At 48.5% G+C, this 20,884-nt stretch overlaps 1 protein-coding gene across 4 annotated transcripts in view; it reads right to left on the reverse strand.

Moving 5' to 3' along the window:
* Positions 1-636: 636 nt before the first annotated feature.
* ABCA5 (ATP binding cassette subfamily A member 5) overlaps positions 637-20,884 on the reverse strand; it is a 33,977-nt gene continuing 13,729 nt past the window's right edge. For all 4 annotated transcript variants that reach the window (XM_085077375.1, XM_085077373.1, XM_085077374.1 and 1 more), the window contains 27 exons: positions 20,384-20,559; positions 19,888-20,007; positions 19,293-19,431; positions 19,083-19,173; positions 18,436-18,575; positions 16,846-16,965; positions 15,556-15,760; positions 15,136-15,305; positions 14,492-14,625; positions 13,530-13,664; positions 12,680-12,793; positions 12,290-12,460; positions 10,896-11,009; positions 10,511-10,648; positions 9,849-9,935; positions 9,271-9,362; positions 8,739-8,865; positions 8,532-8,649; positions 8,349-8,440; positions 8,017-8,192; positions 7,380-7,455; positions 7,188-7,282; positions 6,421-6,540; positions 5,742-5,891; positions 4,788-4,867; positions 4,524-4,579; positions 637-3,712 (listed from right to left, as the gene is read on the reverse strand). In XM_085077375.1, coding sequence (XP_084933501.1) covers positions 3,605-3,712; positions 4,524-4,579; positions 4,788-4,867; positions 5,742-5,891; positions 6,421-6,540; positions 7,188-7,282; positions 7,380-7,455; positions 8,017-8,192; positions 8,349-8,440; positions 8,532-8,649; positions 8,739-8,865; positions 9,271-9,362; positions 9,849-9,935; positions 10,511-10,648; positions 10,896-11,009; positions 12,290-12,460; positions 12,680-12,793; positions 13,530-13,664; positions 14,492-14,625; positions 15,136-15,305; positions 15,556-15,760; positions 16,846-16,965; positions 18,436-18,575; positions 19,083-19,173; positions 19,293-19,431; positions 19,888-20,007; positions 20,384-20,559 — 3,344 coding nt within the window. In that variant the 3' untranslated portion in view covers positions 637-3,604. The remainder of the gene's footprint in view (positions 3,713-4,523; positions 4,580-4,787; positions 4,868-5,741; positions 5,892-6,420; positions 6,541-7,187; positions 7,283-7,379; positions 7,456-8,016; positions 8,193-8,348; positions 8,441-8,531; positions 8,650-8,738; positions 8,866-9,270; positions 9,363-9,848; positions 9,936-10,510; positions 10,649-10,895; positions 11,010-12,289; positions 12,461-12,679; positions 12,794-13,529; positions 13,665-14,491; positions 14,626-15,135; positions 15,306-15,555; positions 15,761-16,845; positions 16,966-18,435; positions 18,576-19,082; positions 19,174-19,292; positions 19,432-19,887; positions 20,008-20,383; positions 20,560-20,884) is intronic.

The following is a 20,884-nucleotide window of genomic DNA, read 5'->3' on the forward strand; positions in this document are numbered from 1 at the left end:
TGTGCCTCACTGTGGGACACAGTCCTGCCCTGACTGCACATTATCTACAGAAAAGGCTTTTTCACCTAAAAACGACACCTTCTCCAAGCACTCCTTGGGGTTTCCCATCCTGCTGCTGAAGTGGGAGCTCAACCCCTCTGGGTTCACTGAGCAGCAGCAGGAGAGCACAGAGCATCTCAAAATATCACTTATTAAATACCCAGAAGTGATGCTCCACAGGATTTCTGGGGACTCAGGACCAGACTTGGTCTGTGCCAGGAGGAGCAGAGGGGCTGGGAAGGGAGCCAAACCCTTCCAGGAGGACATGCCAAGCAGAGGAAAAAGGAACAGTGAGAGCTCCGAGAAACCCTTATCAAAGAGAAATTCAGCATGTTAAATCAGGGACTTTCTGGAGACCTCTTAAAAGAAGCATTATAAGGGAATGAATTAAATTTACAGAAAAAAAAAAAAAAAAAAGGAAAAAGCATGGCACTCTGCCCTTCCACACCATCAGAAACAAACGAGTATGAAATGCTGGGAGCTGTCACTAAACTCAGATTGAACTTCTTTGGGGTTATTTCCCTGTGCACCCCAAAATCAGCCCAGGCTCTTGGAAAGCATCCCCATTTCCAGCACGGCGCCACAGGAAGCCAAGCGTTTAACAACCCAATCCATCTTTATTTTGGAAGTACTTCCTGCCAGGAGAGGAAAATCCTCACCTTCACAAGTACAGCCAAGTGGTGGAAGAAAGGCAAGTGTGTAAAAACAACTGCACACAGTCCAGCAGCAGCAGCAACAGTGTCACCAAAGTGTCACCTGCAGCCCTGACACCTCCTGCTTCTGCTGCCAGAGCTCTGCACGTTGGTTAACAAATTGCAATAAATCTCACTTGCTAGGCAGAGAAACTCTTCAAAAAGGGCTTTTCTTGGCAATGTTAACAAAATCAGACGCGTGAAACTCTCCATAGAAAAACACAACCTTGTAACAACACCGTGAAGTGAACGTGTTTGCCAAGCTTTGGGAGCATCAGATTATCCTAAAAACCCTGCAGGGCAGCCAGAGCCACCTCACCTGGCACTGCTGACCAAACTGCATGGCCTGACCCCAAATCCCCCCAGGCAGCCCAAATGCAGTTTATCTCTGGGAGCACAGGCTGGGTGTGTGCTGGAGGATAGGATTTGGAATGGCACTGGGAACAGCTGAACAGAAGGGTTTCGAATCAAGGAATAAAGCTCTGCTGTTCCCAGGGAATTCTCTCTTTGATTTTGCCAGGTTTTTCCCCCCTATTCTGGCAATCACAGACATCTTGTGACACTTTGAAACACTTCTGACACAACACCCTGTGAGGACAGTGATGTTTGGGGTGGAATTTTACCCCACTTTAACACACGATGTCACCAGGCCAGGAAAGATCCCACCCAAATCCAGAATTGATTTAACAATCCAAATTCCTTGTCCTTTAAGTAGCTGCACAAAAAGCAGTGCCACCATGCACTGCACCCCTCCAAGGTAAACAACAGCACCAAACTGAGCTCATCTGGCTGCTAACCCAAAGTTTTCACGTCTGAAATGTCAGGAAATATGGAAATAGCCAAAACAGGGTGGTACCACCCAGACAGCACAGAACTGCTTTACAGACTGTCAACTCCAAGTTAAAGAATGAATTCAAGGCAGACAACAAAGCCCACAGGTCACTCTGAATTGCCCTAAATCCATGTGGCAAGTGCTGGATGGATGGGCAGGTGACACTTGGCTGCAACACCATTGGCAAAGAGAGACCAAAGAAATGTGGGATTCGGGAAAAAATGCACTTAACTTGGACAGACTATGTGGGAAAGGACAGCCAGACAGAACTCTGAGCCTCAAACTGCTCCAAATAAAGGGAAAAGCTCAGAGTTACCAACCAGCAGCAGGGCTGGGGCTAAATAAACCAACCCCCTGAGTTTGGGGCATTTTTTCTTCGCTGCCAGGGAAGTCTCAGCTCTGTAAATCAGCCCTGGAGCTGCACTGTGGAGGTTGTGCTGCTCTCCTGTGCTTTGCCTGTTTCAGTTCCAGGGCTGTGGTTTCCTGGGGAAGCCAATGGGATGTTCAGGGCTTTCTGCAGGCCTTGGGCTCAAATTTGAACAACAAACCCAAAACTGTGCATTTCCATGCAGCCTATGGGTACAAAAGAGGAAGTGAAATGTACATCAAGAGCTCACATCTCCCTAGATAAGAAACGAGTGAAACCAGATTTTGGCTCAACACAGATAAACCATTATCAGGCATTTTAAACATGTTACTGCCTGATAATGACAAACAGCTGGAACACACAACTCCACCTCAACCCAGTTTTTTAAAGTTTTTGCAAGAAAAACGAATGTCTTTCCTAACTTTTAACGTGAAGATAAATGTCACATGAATGACATGACTTATGAAGCCAATGCCTCAATATAAACACATCTCTGTTCGCTGCAGAGCAAGATGAACTGGGAGCAAACTTTTCATTTCACCTTATAAAAACTAAAAAAAAAAAAAAGGTGATGATAGCTTCGTGTAGAAAAAAACCAAAAAAATAATATATCTTCAACATACACCTGTCATTTCTCAGGCTAAAGGACCACATACTCTACTCTTAGTGCTTCTATGCAAACCAAAGGCACCTTTCTGAGGGATGAGGCTGTGAACTGGGATAATTTCAGTTGGGGTTTTCAAAGGGGGGGACAAATGGCCAAGCAGACATCCCCGTGTTACTGACTGCCACCACAACAAGGAGGGATTAGGAAACACATGAAAGCACTGGCAGGGAAAATGCAAACATCTCCAGAGGGCTGTGTGTGAGAGCAGCTGGCAGGACACATGGTGTTACACCCAGAGAGAGAACCAGACTGTTTGTGATGGAGACAAGCAGAACCACAGCTCTGCACACCCCGCGAGGACACAGTGCTGCCTTTGTCCTTCGACCAGGGGGGAAGGAGAACATCCCCTCTGCCCACCCCCTGTGCCCCCAGCAGGCATGACAAACACCAGTGGCACCCAGGCAGCTGCCAGCCTGCGGGGAGAGGGCTGGCAGTGCCCAGGAGAGCTGTGTTTGAGCTGAAAATGAACATTTCCACGCCTGGGACACCCAGGGGATCCTGCAGTGCAGTCCACACCCCTCCTCGTGGGGACACAGTGACTCTGGAGTGGTTTTCCCCCTCTCTTCCAAGCAGGTGCATCTTCAAAGCAGAAGCAGGGCTGATCAGCTGGTGGAGGAGCAGGTCTGGCAGGGCTGGGGCTGCAGGAGAGCAGCAGTGCCCAGCCAGGGCACAGCCTGACCCTGCAGGACGCTGCAGCTTGGCTCAGACACAGGATGTTTTAAGGACAGCCCCAGCAGAGCCCAGGGAAGGCAGGTGGGAGCTCCTTCAGCACCAGGAGGTGCCAGGCTGCCCTGGCAGTGCCCACCAGGAGCTGGAGCAGCCAGGGGAGGAGGGTTTGGGGTCAGCCAGCCAGAGGACAGTGGGATGCTCACTGCCCCTGCGGTGTCATTCCCAAGGCCAGGATGGTGGGACACACTCAGGGCTCCCAGACTCAGCTCTCCCTGCCCAGCCCAGCCCTGGTGTCCCCAGGAGCACAGAGGATCAGTGCTGGCAGCGACACGAGGAGCTCAGAAGATGACTCTGTCCTCCTGCGTCCTGTCCCACCACAGGCTGCTGTTCAGGGTGCCAAAGCTGCTGTCCTCCTCCTCCTGCTCCTTAGCCAGCTCCACAAACACCTGCAACACACAGAAAAGGCCCCAAGATCCTTGTAGGAACTTGCCTGGTCACAAACTCAACTCGTGCTAAAAACCTGATGAGCAATGGATGAATTGCTCCATCTCTGAGGAGCCAATTCTCAGGATTTTGAGGTTTTTCTCCTCACTCCTACCCTCCCACCTCTTTCCTCTGACAGCACAATGAAAAGGAAGTTCAACACTGAAGGGCATTAATTGTCAGCAACAATTAATCCACAATAAGCAATAACAAGTCTCAGCTTCACCCTCCTTCCAGCCACCAACAGCAAATGCTCCTTCTTGGAATGAAGCAGAGCAGCATTTCCACTAATGCCACACGTTGGCTTCCTTCCAGTCACTGCAGTTGGCATCTTATTCTTGAAGGGGCAGATGGGAACAAGGAGGAGCTGGAGAACTGGCAGTCATGATTCACATTGGAAAAGGGGAATTTAGTTTCCCAAAAATGCCCCAACAGCAGCAGCAAAGCAACCCAAGAGGCCTGGGGGCAGAGCATGGGGGATGAGCTGCTCACCATATGGAACCATGGAATGCTTTGGGTGGGAAGGAACCTTAAATCCCATTTTATCCCATTTTATCCCATCCTATCCATGGCAGGAACACTTTCTGCTATCCCAGGCTGCTCCAACCTGGCCCTGGACACTTCCAGGGACTCCCAGCTTCTCTGGGAATTCCATCCCAGCTCCTCCCCAGCCTCACAGGCAGGAATTCCTTCCCAAAATCCCATCTAACCCTGTCCTGGCTCTGCCACCTTCCCCTGGCAGGGTTTACATCCCCAAACCAGAATTTAACCCACCTGTTCCAGGGTTGCTTGAGAGAAGCTGTAGTCCTCAATGTTAAAGGCATGTTTCACTGGAGAAGGAATTGAGAAGAGCAGATTTAGAGACACTTTATTTACTCTTGATTTCACAAGAGACAGAGTTGGGGACAACAACAATAAAAGAAAAATAAATTAAATAAATTTGAAACACAAATGGAGGAAAAAACCACCATATGGCGAAAGTGAGTTATGGGAGACAAAAGGATTTGTGTGTGTGATGTGTGGAAAGTGCTGCATTACCTTCTTCCAGCTTGGAGAAAGAATGTGAAAGCGACTGTACATCTTCTTTAGGAATTTTATACGCCAGGATGGAAGCAAAACTGGAACAGAGAAACAACAGAAATTTAGCTCCAAGCAAAATCACTCCAAGTCAAAACATTACCACCCAATGGACTGGATTTGAACTCCTTTTCTGAAGGTCACTGCAGGCATTTGGAGCAGTCAGGATCCCACAGAGAAGGGCAGTGAGGCAACTGCAGGTGCATCAGCTGAGATCCCCTGAGGCTGCTCCATGCTCTTCCACTCACATCCAACCCTTCCCACTCTGCTTACTCATGGCAGGTTTGCTGCCTGGAACCCCCAGAGCTGGGAGGTTTTGCCTTTCAGCTGAGCTGGGAGGTCACAGCACCTCCTGGAAGTTTGCATCATCTCCCAGCCCTGCTCTGCCCCACAGCTGCTGCTGGGAAGGGAACTGCCCTCCCTCACACCTCCCACCTTTTAATTTGACTTCATTTAAAGCAACACTCCTGGTGGGACACCTGCAGTGCCCTTTTTGGAGTCTCAGAGCCAAACCCTGAGCTGCACAGGGCACAAACTGGGAGCTGCTGGTGGAGCAGCAGCCAGCCCACCCTCACAGCGAGACCCCCAGAGCCCTCAGGCACTTCCAGGTAGGGGCAGTGAGTCACAAAATCAGATTTCAACCCTTTCCCAAGGGCTCTGACCCAGCAGGAAGCTGTGAGGCCACAGCTCTGCAGAAATCCAGTTTTGCTTCCTCCCAGCAGAACATCTGTGAGCTCTCAGCCTGCCCTGCCAGCTCTGCTGCCTTCCACATCCCTTCCTCTTTTGCACTCTGGATTATTTTGAAGCCCTGTGGCAGCATTTACATTCCCCTCCCCAGTGCCAAGGAGCTGCAGTGAAATCAGAGGAAATATTGATATTTAACACCAATTTTGCTGTGCTTTTGCCAAGCCTCACCTCTCCTGGCGGTTGGCGTTGGGGAAGATGTGCAAAATCTGGCTCTGCAGGTATTCCACCTGCTGCACATCTGCTGCTTCCCTCAGCTTCATCTCCAGGAAATATCCTCTGCCAAACTTGCTCTTCAGGTGCTGCACGGTGCCTATACACCTAAAATTGCAGACAGGAAATACAAATTGTACTCCAGAACAGGCTAAATCCAAACAAGCCTTTTTTTGCCATTAAGGATGGATTTTGCTCCCAATTTAAGGTACAAAATACACCTACAAATTACAGACAGAAAATTCCAATTGTACTCCAGAACAGCCCAACTTCAAACTGGTCTTTTTTGCTATTATGGATGAATTTTGCTCCCAATTTAAGGTACAAAATATATCTATACACCTAAAATTACAGACAGAAAATTCCAATTGAACTCCAGAACTGCCCAAATTCAAACAGGCCTTTTTTGCTGTTAAAGATGAATTCTGCTCCCAATTTAAGGTACAAAATACACCTACAAATTACAGACAGAAAATTCCAATTGTACTCCAGAACAGCCTAAATCCAAGCAGGCCTTTTTTGCCGTTAAGGATGAATTTTGCTCCCAATTTAAGGTCCAAAATGGGTCTGCATTTCGAGAGAAACACATCCCAGGTGCCAGCTGGCTGTCCCCCTGCCCGGGGGGCTCTGGTGGTACCTGAGCTGCCCTGCCACCAGGATGGCCACACGGTCACACACAGCATCTGCCTCCTCCATGTAGTGCGTGGTCAGGATGGCTGCTCTCTCCTTGTTCTTAAAGGCTGCTCGGATTGCCCTCCTGCAAAACACAGCCTGAGTGAAACACCCAGCAGGGAACAGAAATCCTGGCCCAGCAGGGAAAGAGGGCTGTGATGGATATTCTATTTACAGACCAGACCATAATCTTAATTATATTCAGATTAACACCTGAATTTCCTGAGGATGGCTCCAGTCTGCATTCCTTGGATTATTTGAAGGATTTCTTTCAAGCTTTTCATTCCCAAGCTGTTCTGGGACACAGCTGCACTGCACTGGCACAAGGGCTGGGCTGGTTCTGCCCCTCTTGTGAGACCCCACAAGTGTCCAGCTCTGGGGCTCCCAGCACAGGAGGAGATGCTCCAGGAGCTGGAGCAGCTCAGAGCTCCTGACTGAGCCCTAAAGAGCTCCAGGAGGGCTAGAGAAGGACTTGAGGGCAAGGGATGGAGGGACAGGACACAGGGAATGGCTTCCAGAGGGCAGGGATGGATGGGATATTGGGCAGCAATTATCCTGCTTTGGTGGAAGGTGTCCCTGCCTGTGGATCTGGATGATCCATACAGTTCCTTCCAACCCAACTCACTCTGTATTCCCTGCCTGTGGCTCTCCCTGGTGTCAGCAGGGATATCCCACCCCCAGAGCAGGCCAGCCCACCCCCAGAGCAGGCAGGCTCCCCAGGGCAGCACTCACCACATGTGCTGCTTGGCTTTGGGGTCCATGCCCGTGGAAGGCTCGTCCAGCAGAGTGACCCGCGGGTTGCCCAGCATGCTGAGGGCAAAGCAGAGCTGGGGGGAGGCAGAGGGGCAGGGTGAGGACAGGGAGGCTGCTGTGACCCCCAGAGGGAGCCCAGAGTCCCCAGGGTGAGCCCAGAGCCCCCCATACCTTGCGTTTCAGCCCCACTCCCAGCTTCTTCGTCGTCTTCTGCAGGTGATCCTTCAAGTCCAGGGCGCTGGCGATGCTGGGAGGGGAAGGAGCAGGAGAGAAAGGCTCAGAGGGGAAGGTTTGGCTTCCCCCTCATCAGAGCAGGCAAACAGCTCCTTTTGAAGAGCTCAGCTACAAGTATTTGTGCATCAAGTGGGAAAAAAGCAGAGCCAAAAGGAGAATTGGAGCTGAGTGCTTCCATGCAAAAACCAGCTGGAGGAGCTTGTGGGGACAACCCAGAAAGAGCTCCAAGCCCAGGATTCCCCATCCTTGCAGCTTCTACAAAGAACACTTTTAGTACTTCATAACCCTAAAAAAATAGCTTAAAATAAATACATATCTCAAAATTAAAAACCCCAATTGAATTTTGCATGGATGAATCTCCACCTCCTCACCTAGGAATTCACAATTGCAGAATTTCAACCAAGCTTAAAACCCAACTTAAATGAAAACAGAGATTGCATTAGGAAAGGTGAGAAGGAAAAAGAGAAATAGCCACCAGAAAAGAAGCCAAAACCTCCCCAGAAATAAGCCTGAAAATGAAAAAAGCCAACGAAACTACAGCTAAACCACAAAGATTTCCATAATGAAATCTCACCGCTTGATGACTTCTTTCACATCAGCCTGGCTCATGCCTTTGATGGCACCATAGATCTCAAAGTGCTCCTGCAAGGTGATGTCTGGCCAGAGGGGATTTGTTTGAGGACAGTACCCCACAAATTTCACTGAGTCATCCTCACTGCTCAGCCCCAAGGAGTCATCTCCCATCAGAACCTGCCAGGAAAACACCCAGACCTTAATCCAGAATATTACACATTCCCAAAGTGGTTTTGCATAGCTTTAGCAAAATGCCCTGAGGAATGCTTGCAATATTCATAATAAAATTTCACTATGGGTTGATTTTTTGTGCAACTGCAGCATGGAACATACCTGCCCACTGGTTGGCTCAATCTCTCCAACCAGCATATTAATTAAGGTGCTTTTCCCAGCTCCATTGGGTCCCAACAAGCCCAGGATTTCTCCTAAACAAAGGACAACACAAACATCACCCACGAGGTCAGAGAAACGTTCCAAGAGCTGTTTTTACAAATAAACCAAGCACTGAACTCCAACCTTTCTTCACGCAGAGGGAAACATGTTTTGTCGCCACTTTCTTTATTTTCCTGCCCAGAAGGAATTCCTTCCTTTCATCAAACTCCTTGTGCAGGCTGCTGACCAGGATTGCTGGCATCTGGCAGGGAAGAGGGAAGTGGCTGCACATCCCAGCAGCTCTGGGGAGCCTCAGAATTTGGGATTTTTGGGCAGGGCTGGGTTTTTTACCTCCTCACTTTTGGGGCTGCTCAGGATCTCTTTGACTCGCAGCCTCTCTGCCTTCACATCCTCATCCTCGTTCTCCTCGTGAGGAACATCTGGGAACTTCCAGCTCCTGGCTTTGGTGAAACATTTTCTAGAAGGGAGGAGAAGAGGAGGAGAGCCTCTGCTCAGCTCTCAGCTCTGGGCTGAGGTTGGCTCAGGGCTCTGGGTTTGTGTTTGCAGATTGCTGCAGCTCATCCCAGAGCAGGAGCAGCTCAGGGGATGTCCCTCTGTCCCTCCCTGCTGAGCTCTTGGGGAGGACACAGCATGGGAAAGGCCATGGGAAAAGCAGATCCCCTGGTTTGTATAGGGAACATTCTCATAAAATTCCTGATTTTGCACTGATGTCACTGAAAAGGAAACCAAACACCCATTTCTGCACTTCAGTGACCATTTCATGGGATGTAATGAAAGGTATTGTATTTCTTCCACTCCCATTTCCAGTTTCATCACCCTGAAAACCAGTATTTTTGGGCAAGAGCCCATTGCAGAGACACACCTGAAGAAGGGATCCTCTCTGACTGTCCTCCCTCCATTCTTCAGCTCGAAGCAGCGCAGCAGGAACAGCCACACCACACACTGCAGGTAGGGCTGGAGCAGAAAAAACCACCCTGGTCACTGGCCAGGCTGGGGACACTGGGGTGACACCACCTCGGGGATGAGGGACAAGGAGCTCCAGCTCTGCACCACCACAGAATATATTTAATGCTCCTGAGAATATATTCAATATATTGTTAAATGCTGCTCAGTGCATCTGAGGATGCACAACAAGATCTAAAAGCAATTATTTAGGGGTTTTGCACAGACAAGGGACTCTCCCTGCTCTGCAGCTCCTGCTCCATCAGTAGGCACTCCCACAATAATCACAATTAATGCTGGCAGTGTTAATGAGGCCACAGGGGCAGCAGATGTGGGGCTGGTGGGCACAGCAGCTGTGCCCAGGGCTCAGCACCAAACCCAATCCTTCCCAATAAAGATGCTGAGCAGAAGGAGCTCCCAGCAGGAGCCACAACTCCCTGCAGCAAATGAGGGGTTTTTGCTGTTTGTGAAAAGTAGATAATCCAGTGCCATGCTCACAGCCAGAACTGCCACCAGCAGCCGGTCCCAGGGGTCATGGTATCCCCCGTAGTATCCCCCAGTGTCCCTCTTGCCTTTCCATGACACCTGGAAATTCAGGAAAAACACATTCAGGTCAATAATCACCACCAGAGACTCCTGTTTCATCATCACCGTGCTTCCACCTCTGCCATTCAGGCTGTGGTGCTCAAGAACTTTTTGAGCTTTGCAGAGACTCTCTAAAAGCAACCCAAAAAACCCCCAAAAATTTCCATCCAAATCCCTGGGGCTGCTCCTGGTTTCAAGGCAGCTCCTCCCTGTGCCATCACTGGGTTTGCTCACTGAGAACACACAGTTTTCCTTGGGATACCATGGAATTATGGAATAGTTTGGGTTGGAAGTGACCTCAAACTCAGTTTATCCCACTCCCTGCTGCTCCAAGCCCTGTCCAGCCTGGCCCTGGACACTTCCAGGGATTCTCCATCTTTCTCCCTCCCCTCAGTGAAAGGAAATTCAATGGAAAACTTCCTCATTTTGAAACCAAACCACTTTGCTTCATAGGAAAAAGGTGGTTTTTCCCCCAATCATTGTTATTTTTCAGGTGTTGAATGGCTGCAGAGCACACAACAGACACACCAACCCAACCCCAGCCATCCTGGGAAGGATCCCTGGAGTCTCCTTACCTTTATAAAGCAGATCAGGCAGCCAATCAGGGGATAAATGGGAATGAAGATGGAGAAGACATAGTGCAGGATGGTGGTTACCAGGTACAGGTCCAGGAAAAAGGCAACCTCAGTGACAACTGTGCAGAGCAGGGCTGTCTGCAGGAAAGAAAAGGGGAAAAAAGTCCATTTTCATCCACTTCAGGCTCTCTAAGCATAACTTATCCAATTTCAGGCTCTTTATTTAAAGCTTTTATCACTCTGGATATGGCAGTGAGAGAGACATTGGTCAGTGGTTCACATTTCCTGGGCATGAAGGACAGACAGCTCAACAAAATAATTGAGAATATGGCTTTGGAGATCACCAAGCTTCCCACTCACCCCAGCTGCAGGTCAAACCACTCACCACAGAGAATATAAATGACCAAAATTCCTTTGTGTTCTGGACTTTTCTGAAGGTGAAGGAGACCACGTAGGTGAAGAGCACCACGGAGGGGACATAACCAATCAGGCAAAAAATCTGCAGAGACAGGGAAGGTTTCTCACGAAATGTGCAGCAGGAATTTTTTTTTTTTTTTTTTTGCATAAGGATCAACCGGAATTACCTCAGTGTGATACAGAACTCTGGGTTCATCTTTGTCACTTTATTTGATATATTCTGCTGCCTCGGTGCACAGAGAATATATTATTAAAGGCACAAATTAAAGAGTGTGTGGGGAGGCAAAACCCTCCCTCCCTCAGATTCTTTTAAACACTTTCCCACTTTTTTTATAACACAGGCACCCATAAATGCTGACCTCAAGATTTTGGCAAATTCTAAGAATTATGAGGAAATATTAAGAATTCCACCACAGCATTTTTGTAGGAATTCAAACAAGGGGAGAAAAGCAGCCCTGCAGCCACATCCCAGAGCTGATCAGCTCTGGGAAAAGCTGATTCCTCTCAATTCCTGCCAATATCACAGGGAATATTTGCTCTGAATATCAAAGCCATGAAACCTTGTGGTCTCCTGGATTTGATCTCATCTGCAGCTCACTGCAGAGATGGGCTGTGCTCAAAGTCACTGTGTCCTTGTCATTAGCAGCAAACAGCAACTATCAGCCACAGCACTGAGCACAAAGCAGGCTGAGGCAGCAGAGGGAAAGGAGCATTTCCTTGGAAAATTTAAATTTTACACTTTAAATCATGGAATCAGCCAGGCTGGAAAAGATCTTTGAGATTGTCGAGTCCAGCCTGTGACCAAGCAGACCATGGCACTGAGTGCCACATCCAGGCTGTCCTTAAACCTTTCCTTCCAATCCCCATCACCCTTCCTGTGAAGAAACTCCCCCTAGCTCCAACCTAAACTTTCCCTGACACTGTTTTATTTATTCCAGTCCTGAATGAAACTCCAAACTTTGGGCTGTTCTCCCCATGGAAAACATTCTGACTTTGTTCCAGCAGTGTTTTCCCTGTGTATCCATTGGGAAAATCCTGCTGAGTTGTGCTGCTGTTGAGCTGCTAGCAGAGAAAAGGACCCAGGTTCTCAGTGTGGCAAGAAAAGAGGACTTTATTATTTTGATTCCAACTTATATAGACTTTTCAGAGATCACCCAGATTGGTCAGCCAGAAACCTCCCCCTAGGCCTGACTGGCCAGGCCTGAACTGTCCAAATCTCGAGACACTGTTTTTAATAACATCCAAACTTTATCTTTGTTTATAAAACACAGAAGAAAGTTCTCATGGGAAAGACCTGTGCTAGCCACAGCATCGAGGAAGGGAAAGAAACTGGAGGAAAGGAGGTAAAGCAAGAACACTCACCACAGCCAGGAACTTGCCCACGTAGAAATACACGCCGTAGTGGAAGGCGAAGAGGCTGCCGATCATCAGGATGAGGATGAAGAAGAACAGAGGGAGATCCACCACAGCCTGGCCAGTCCAGTAAGCTGAGGGGTAGAGCCCTGCAATCTTCAGCTGGGTGTAAGCCTTGATCTGCAGCAGGGGAGGAAAAGAGATGTGAATTAAAATCAGTGTGATGTGAACTCACCCCGGTGGTACCCAGTTACTGCTGGCTTGGCACAGAAAAGCTTCTCCCAAATCTGCTCCACCCCATGCCATCCATGCTGCCTCCCATGGAATTGTAAACCTCTCTCCAGATCTCCCCCAAATCCCAGGGATTTTAACATCTCTGCATCGACACCTGGGCGTTACCTTGTGGTTTTCTGCGTTGTCCATGGCGAAGTAGGGAGGCATGCCAGTGATGATGATCCCCAGCAACACGGCCTCAAAATAGATCTCCAGCCTGAAAATCGTGTCTGGAAGATTCTGGAATTGAAAACAGATTTATTCAATTCTAGGATGTGACCAATAAGAAAGAGGTGGAAGAGGATGGTGAATGCTGAAATAGAAATTCTGTGGATGTTCAGATCACTGAGCTGCAGCATGAAGGAAAACACCTATGGAAGATTTGGGAGTATTTGTGTGAGGAATAAATAACTGATGAACTCTCAGAACATTTCTCTCCTGCAGCAGCTCCTGGCCTCTCCCAAAGCCACCCCAGCTCTGCACAGGAGGCAGCAGGCTGAGAGCTACAAACTCCTGACAAATTCACAGGATCATGGAAAGGTTTGGGTTGGAATGAACCTTAGAGATCATCTCATTCCAGCCCCTAACTCCTTCCCCTAGACTGGGCTGCTCCAAGCCCCACCCAACCTTTAATTCCTGACACAACATCTTCTCTCCAAGCCCCTTTTCCCTCCCCTTCCACAACCTGCAGAGCAAAATTCCAGCACCTTCCACATCCTCTTAAATCCTGCAGACAATCCCAACCAGCTTTTCCCTTGCTTTGTGGGGTCTTTCTGCACTCCCCATCCACCCAGGGCTGCTTTGCCCCTTCCCCTGTGCTTCAGGGTGATTTTTTGGGAGCTGCTCACCCGGATGAAGGGATTTTTTGGGAGCTGCTCACCTGGATGAAGGGATTTTCTGGGAGCTGCTCACCTGGATGGAGGGATTTTCTGGGAGCTGCTCACCCGGATGAAGGGATTTTCTGGGAGCTGCTCACCTGGATGAAGGGATTGCTCCAGATCTGGATGCTCTCAGTCACGTTCAGACTGTGCAGGAGGAGGTTGCTGACAATGTTCATCAGCACTGGCACAGAGTGCACCATGGTGCTGTTGAACACGATGGTGAAGTAATTCTAGGGAGGAAAAGATGAGCTGCATGAATCCTCCTGCACCATGGGCAATCTCCTGAGGGGGCTCTCCTTAATTAAACCTGAGCACTGGGATAAATCTTTGCATCATCAAGCGCTTTGCAGGAAGCTCTGGGCTGCTCAGGGTGCTTGGAACACACAGTTTAATTTGGGAAAACAGTCATGCTCTGGGAGAGGAAATGATTGGGAATGAATTCCCAGCGTGTCCCGTGGAGCAGTGACACTCTGGCAAATGGCACTCCAGACAATTACAGTCTGGGAAACAAAACACAAGGAGCTGCTCTGGGATGATCTTGGGAATGGATTTGAGAGCAGACAGTGCAGAGGCTGCACTGTGTCAGGGAATAAAAATGGGGACAAGAGGCAGAGGTGGCACATGGCAGAGCAGTGCCTTTGCTGGGGATTAAATATGATTCCAAAGCTCCTGTGATCCCACTGAAATGAGCATGTACAGCCCAAGAAAGTGATTTTTCTTTACACACGAGAGCACTGTGGAATTATACTTCTGTCAAACTGTGCAATTCAGCCAGCACAAGAGAAAAAAATCATCATAAAAAATCCCTCTGCCCGCTCTCCTGTGAAATAGAACATTTCTCCTGGCTTTGCCTGTCCCTGTGGGGCACAAAGGGGATGGAACTTTGATTGGCCCACTGTAACTACAATCATGGAAGAACATTTCTTTTGCTGCCATTCCCATTCTGTCCTCTTTGCAGCCTCTTGCACGAGCAACACGCCATGAGATTATTTGATTCTGTGTCCCCAGAGGTGCTCTGCAGGTCAGGATTTCCCCAGCAGCTCTCTGTGTGCCTCACCTGCCTGGACTGCAGGGCAAACACGTTCAGAGCTACACTGTGAGGAGCCACTGAGACATAGTCACTGTCATTGAACATCTCCAGCAGGATGTTCATGGTCCCCAGGGAGTGCACAATGTCACTGATATCTGATTCTGGAGAGAGAAAACAACATGCAACAACTTCAGCTCAAAAAGATCTTCAGGAACATCAAATCCAATTCTGCCCACCCCTAAATCATGGCCCTGAGAGCCACATCTCCATGGCTCTTCAATCTCTCCAGCCTGGAGGATTTTACAGAGTTCTTGATGCACCAAATGCTGGTTTGTATCACCTGGGTTTCTGCTGGGAACTTTTAAAACATCCTCAGCTGGAACAGAAAGGGATTTCCCCAGATGTTTTACAGCAGATTTCCCCAGATGTTTTAATGCTGGTTGATCTCACTGTTTCTGGTCAGTTCTTTCACATGGATCACCTTCTGACACAGCAAGAACAAGGTCATGGAATGGCAGGAGGATCTCCAAACCAAACCATTCACCACAAACTATTTACCACCCCTGGGCACTTGGAAACTCTTCATCTGGGTTAATTTCAAGGGAAAATTTCATTCCCAACCCCAAAAATTGGGAGGAGGAGAGAAGTGGAGAGAGGAGCTGCTCCCCTACCTGTGGAGTTCTGCAGCAGCAGTCGACTCCTGTACTTGTGAGAGTTCTCTCCAGGCTTCAGCAAGTACAAATCTGGGGAGAGTTTGATAGCAGCTACAGAATTTTTGATGATGTGGTGAATGAAAAACAACAAAATCTGAACGACAAGAAAAATGAGGAAAAGCAACAACCTGAAAGAAATAAAAGTTTGGGGTTGATTACAATCCAGTGAAAGCCAACCCAGTTTATGTGCATGCTATTAAACATCTCCCTCACCCCCCAAATAAAAACATTTATTCAACAGAAATTGAATTTTTTCAATGCATTTGCTATTTTTTAAACATAGCTACGGGAAAATATTAAGGGCAGGATGTGATCTCTCTGGAGTCATTCAGACAGGTTTTGAGATTTTGCACAGGAGTGAGAATCCCCAATACTCACATAACTCTGACACATTTGTTTTCCCGTTTCAGGCTGAGGAAGTGCACTTTGGCTATGGTGGAAACCTGCTTCTTCCACAGGGCTGAGTTGCTCATGGCTGGGGCTTTGGCTTCAGACAGCATCAGCAGGCTCTGCTCCATGTCATCCAGGGATTTGGTGTCCACCTCGTCCTGCACCCCTTGCTGGGAGTGGAACACACTGTAGTCTGCAAGAGGGGAGAGAAAAAACCCACAGGGGTGAAGCTCTGAGAGAGCTGTGGGGTGGAATGGGAGAGGTGGAGGAGCCAAGAGACACAGACTGCTTGTCCTTCCTGCTGCAGAAGTGACCCCATCCCATTATCCCATCCCATAATCCCATCCCATCAATCCCACCCATCCCATCCCAATCCCATCAATCCCATCCCAATCCCATCCCATCCCATCCCAACCCCAAGCTCAGTGGCTCTGATTCAGCCCAACCACATAAACTGCAGATACTTAAAGCAGACGATTGAAATTTTTGCCACCCAAAGGTGCAGATTTGCCCCATTTTCCTACCCTTGGCCTGTGTGTGCACCTTTATCCCTCAGCACCAGCATTTGCAGCTGTTAAATCCCCTTAAACCCACACAGAAACTCTGGAGCAGGATATTCAGTCCAATTAGGAAGTAATTTCTATACCAGTATACCATATTCACTCTAATTAGAGAGCAATTTCTATACCAGTATACCATATAGACACTATAGAATATATATATATTTTTCATACTAACAATTCTGGGTCACACAGAAAGCTCTAGAACGATTAAAACAGCTCAAACCATTCCAAGCTGACATCAAACAACCAACTGATTCATTCTGGAGTTATACTAAGCAGTCCCAACTTTTCATTTGGACTGGAAGTTCATTCACAGTGAGACAAGCTGAGCTGTTCCAGCCCTCAGTGAAGAGGCTGGGAATTAATTCTGTCCTGCACATTTGTAATTTCTTGAGAGCAAACTCCATTAGGAAAATTGTGGGCATTTTAAAAGGCAAGTAAGCTGGAAAGCCAAGATGTGAGTTTGCTGGATGAAAAATTAATAAGTAAAAAGCTTCTCCCCTGCATGCTCCCAGAATCTCTCCACACCCAATTTGCTGGTTTTCCATGCTGAATATTCCAACAGCCTGGAATGCTGTGGGAACCTCAGGATGCCCAGCAGCACCATGAGAAGGATATTTTCCCTGTTTCCTCCTCCTGGCAGTGACAATTCCACACTAACTGGGACTGAACCAAACCTGAGGGGAATAAAGGGAACAACTCTGCTCCTTCCCACCTGCTTGATCAATCTCTGCCTCCACCTCCAGCTTCAGGTAAACATCCTCCAGCGTGGTCATGGACACTCCATAGGTGATGACTCCCAGGTGGGAATGGGTGTCCAGGTCAGAGAACAAGCCTGGGGACACAAGGGACAGGAAATTCTGCTGAAATTCTGCTCTGAAATTCTGCTCCATCACCCACCAAAGACACTTCCAGCACAGCAGAAACATCTCCAAAGCCTTCTGCTTGCTGGGAAAAAGCAGCAAACAGCAAATAAATGTGAAGGCACAGGTCATGGCTTGAGAATCAAGGCTGGGATGAGATCCTTTTGGCATTAAATTGCTGTCTCTGTGGTCAGGAAATGTGGCAGCTTTTGCTGAGGTTGTGGTGTTTATAAAAACTATCTCAGCACCCTAAAGGTTCAAGGCAAAAATCCCAGCCAGGGTCTGCAGAACAGCTCATCCTACCTGAACCCCTGCCCAGGCACTGAGGGAGCTTACAAACAAAACCACTGAGTTATTTTACATCCACAGAAAACACCTATTTATAAATATATTTAAATAAATTCCCAGATGTTTAAAGCCAAGTTAACCATGCAGGATATCCTGGAGAGGACACAGAGCTTGAAGACCAACGTGAGGCTCAGAGTAGGACTTAAATCAGCACTTTGGGATGAACAATATTTGAGTTCTTGTCAGTGCTGTGGAATAAGAACTTAAAACAAGGAGCTGCAGAGCCAAGGTGAGGCTGCAGGGAAATTCAAATGCACTAAATGGGAAGAGCAGTTGGGTGTTTGACAACACTCCTCAAATCCCCACAGCTCCTCCTGCCCCAGGTGCCAAGGCATTTTCCCAACCTCACATCCTCCTTACAAGAATTTGGGGAAGTTGATTCAATCTCAGCCTGTTTTCACAAGTGCACCCAGTGCCTGCTGAAGGCAAAGCTGCTGAATTATTAACTCCAGTGCAATGGGGAAAAAGCCATTTATGAAACATCACATTCCCATCAATACTGACCCTCCCTTGGCTCTCCACACGGTGCAAAGGACGATGTGTTTATTCCATTTACTCCTGGGAGGTGAGCAGGGAGCTCTGCCCAGCACTGCTCAGATAATTGCTGCCATCTAGTGAAATCCTCCCCCTGCTCCCTCTCACCACGGAGTGTCAAGGCAGGGACACCATGCTCTTTGCAGGTCACAGCAAGAATTGTCAATTTTTGTGGGATTTCTGTGGGATTTCCGTGGGATTTCTGAGGGATTTTGGTAGGATTTGGGACTTTCCCACTTGCTGCTGCAGGTCAGCCCTGCTCACTGAAACTCTGTGCAGTAGGATGAGGATTCTGCAGGGCCAGGGGATGCTCAGGTGGAAGAACCTCCTCCCCACAGAGGCATCTCCCCAGCCCTGGCTGTTAGCTACCCAAACCCCTCTGACCCCTTGTAGGAGGTGACAAAACCCTCACCCACCTGAGAAAGCCACCCCTGACTCCCTATCAGCCAAACCCCAATAAATCCAAAACCACAAATGCCCCACAGACATTTTAACGAGAAATTCATGCCACAGCCATGCTTAACAAACCTCCCCTCTGCAAGCCTAAACCCCCCAAATACCTGCAAACTTGTCCATGTCCTTGAGAGGCAGGCTGTAGACAAGCTGCTCGTCGTTCTGCTGGATCAGGCTGGCTGCAGGGATGTGCTGCCTGATCAGGGAGGTGGTGGCCTCAGTGTTGCAGTAGGCATCGATGTGCATGCTGAAAAACCAGGGGAAACTGGGGTTGGAGAGCTGAAGCTGCTCCTGGTGCTGCAGCACAACAGCAGCAGCTGCCAAGTGTTCAGTTAGATCCTTCTAGAGGATAAAAGGATCTTTCTGGGGGTTGTTTTCTTGTAGATTCCAACAGAAAATTAAAATTTCAAACCCCAGAAATTGGGGTTGGAAAGCTGGAGCTGCTCCTGGTGCTACAGCAGAACGGCAGCAGTCACCAAAAATTCAGTTAGACCCTTCCAGAGGATAAAAGGATCTTTTTGGGGGGTGTTTTCTTGTAGATCCCAACAGAAAATTAAAATTTCCAACCCCAGAAATGGGGGTTGGAAGGCTGAAGCTGCTCCTGGTGCTACAGCAGAATAGCAGCAGTCACCAAGCATTCAGTTAGATCCTACTGGAGGATAAAAGGGTCTTTTTGGGAGGTGTTTTCTCGCAGAAAATTAAAAAGGAGAGGCGTGGTGACACCTAGGAGGCACAGAACTGGGCACAGCATTACCTCAGGCGGTAGCCAATGCCCCACTTGCTCTTGAGGAAGAGAGAGGATCCCAGGCACTTCAGCATCCCCTGGGAAATCACAGCCTTGCGATCTGCAAACGAGAGCCAGGAAGGTCCCTTTGGGGCAGAATATTGACCATTTCCTCCCCAGTGCAGCTCTGGATTGCACCCAAACCACACCCCAGGGCTCTGGGGGGGCAGCAGCCCTCACCAGCCAGGATGTCAGCCTCGTCCATGAAGTGGGTGCTGAACACAGTCACTCGGTTGGCTTTCCTATTCTTCAGCAGGTTCCAGACGATGTGACGAGAGCAGGGATCCATCCCAGCTGTGGGCTCATCCAGCAGCAGCACCTCGGGGCAAAACCAACAGCAATTCCCAAATCCACTGCCCCAGAGCTCAGCAAGCCCTCCCCAGAGAGCCAGAGGGGTTTGCTGGAGGCCTGTCAGTTATTCCTTGGGTTTGGTTCAGTCCCAGGTAGTGTGGAGCTGTCACTGCCAGGAGGAGGTGACAAGGACAATGTCCTTCTCATGGTGCTGCTGCAGCACCTGGGCATCCTGTGGTTCTCACAGCATTCCAGGCTGATGGAATATTCAGCATGGAAACCAGGAAAAGGCAGTGAATTGGGTGGGGAATGATTCTGGGAGCACCCAGGGAAAAAATTAAACCATAACCAAAGAAAAAAAGGGGATTAAAGGAACAATTCCTGCATATTACACATTATCATACATATCAGTTGGTTTTGACAAGAGACACCAAGCTTTCCATGGATCAGGAACACCAAGGGGGAATAATTCCATCACTCTCACCTTGGGGTTCCCAAGAACAGCAACTCCCACCGACAGCCTCCTCTTCTGCCCCCCACTCAATTTTTTAGCCTGATTGTCCCTGATGGGCTGCATCTCCAAATCCAGCAACACCTTCTGCACCTTGAAAACACAAGAAGCACATTCATTGTTTTAAATAACCTAGGATTTTTAAATCAGATTGTTGACAATTAATATTCCAAGTGACTGCTGCTGGTTCCCAGTGTGTTCTGTATCTGAACTGCACAACCTCTACACAAAGTGTAATGGCTTAATGGTGTCTATAAGTGGACCTAAACGCCAGATTTAAAGCATTTCATGAGCATTTTAATCTCAGGAAAAATTCAAAGTTTATCCTTGTCTAAATACCTGCCTGTACCTCTCTGTCTATTGCACCACAAAGCAATATTTCCCTGCAAACCTGTGCTAAGGAAAACCCCGTGAGGATATTTTGATTTACAGGTTAGAAACGAACACATAAGACACCCAGGTGAGTTACCTCTTGTATCAGATCGTTCTGAGGGATGCCTTTGATGGCAGCAAAGATGGAGAGGTTCTCCTCCACGGTTAGAATGTCGAAGTGGATGTCAGCCTGGGGACACACCCCAGTGATCTGCCGCACCTCCAGCATCTCATCGATCTCCGACACTTTGTGCCCATAGACTGAGACAAACCCTGCCAAAAATAACCAGGGGATCATGGAATGGCTTGGCTGGACAGGAGCTTAAAGATCATCTCATTCCAACCTCCTGCCATGGGCTGGGAAACTTTCCACTGCAAGGAGCACCAGCAGAGAGGTTTTTAGAGCCCTGTGTGGACAGGAATCCAAAGTGCCTGGGATGGCTGATCCACGGATTTCACATCCATCTCCACTACCAAGGCAGTTTGGCTGAGTTCTGCCATACCATGAGACTAATTTGTGAGAGTTATTCAACTTTTAAACACAAAAAGCCCAACTTGCAAGGGGCATTGGATGGATCCCAAAATGCAAAATGGGCTC

Source organism: Lichenostomus cassidix, chromosome 18 (genome assembly GCF_008360975.1).
Source record: "Lichenostomus cassidix isolate B80296 chromosome 18, HeHo_3.0, whole genome shotgun sequence".
Classification (NCBI taxonomy): Eukaryota; Metazoa; Chordata; class Aves; order Passeriformes; family Meliphagidae; genus Lichenostomus; species Lichenostomus cassidix.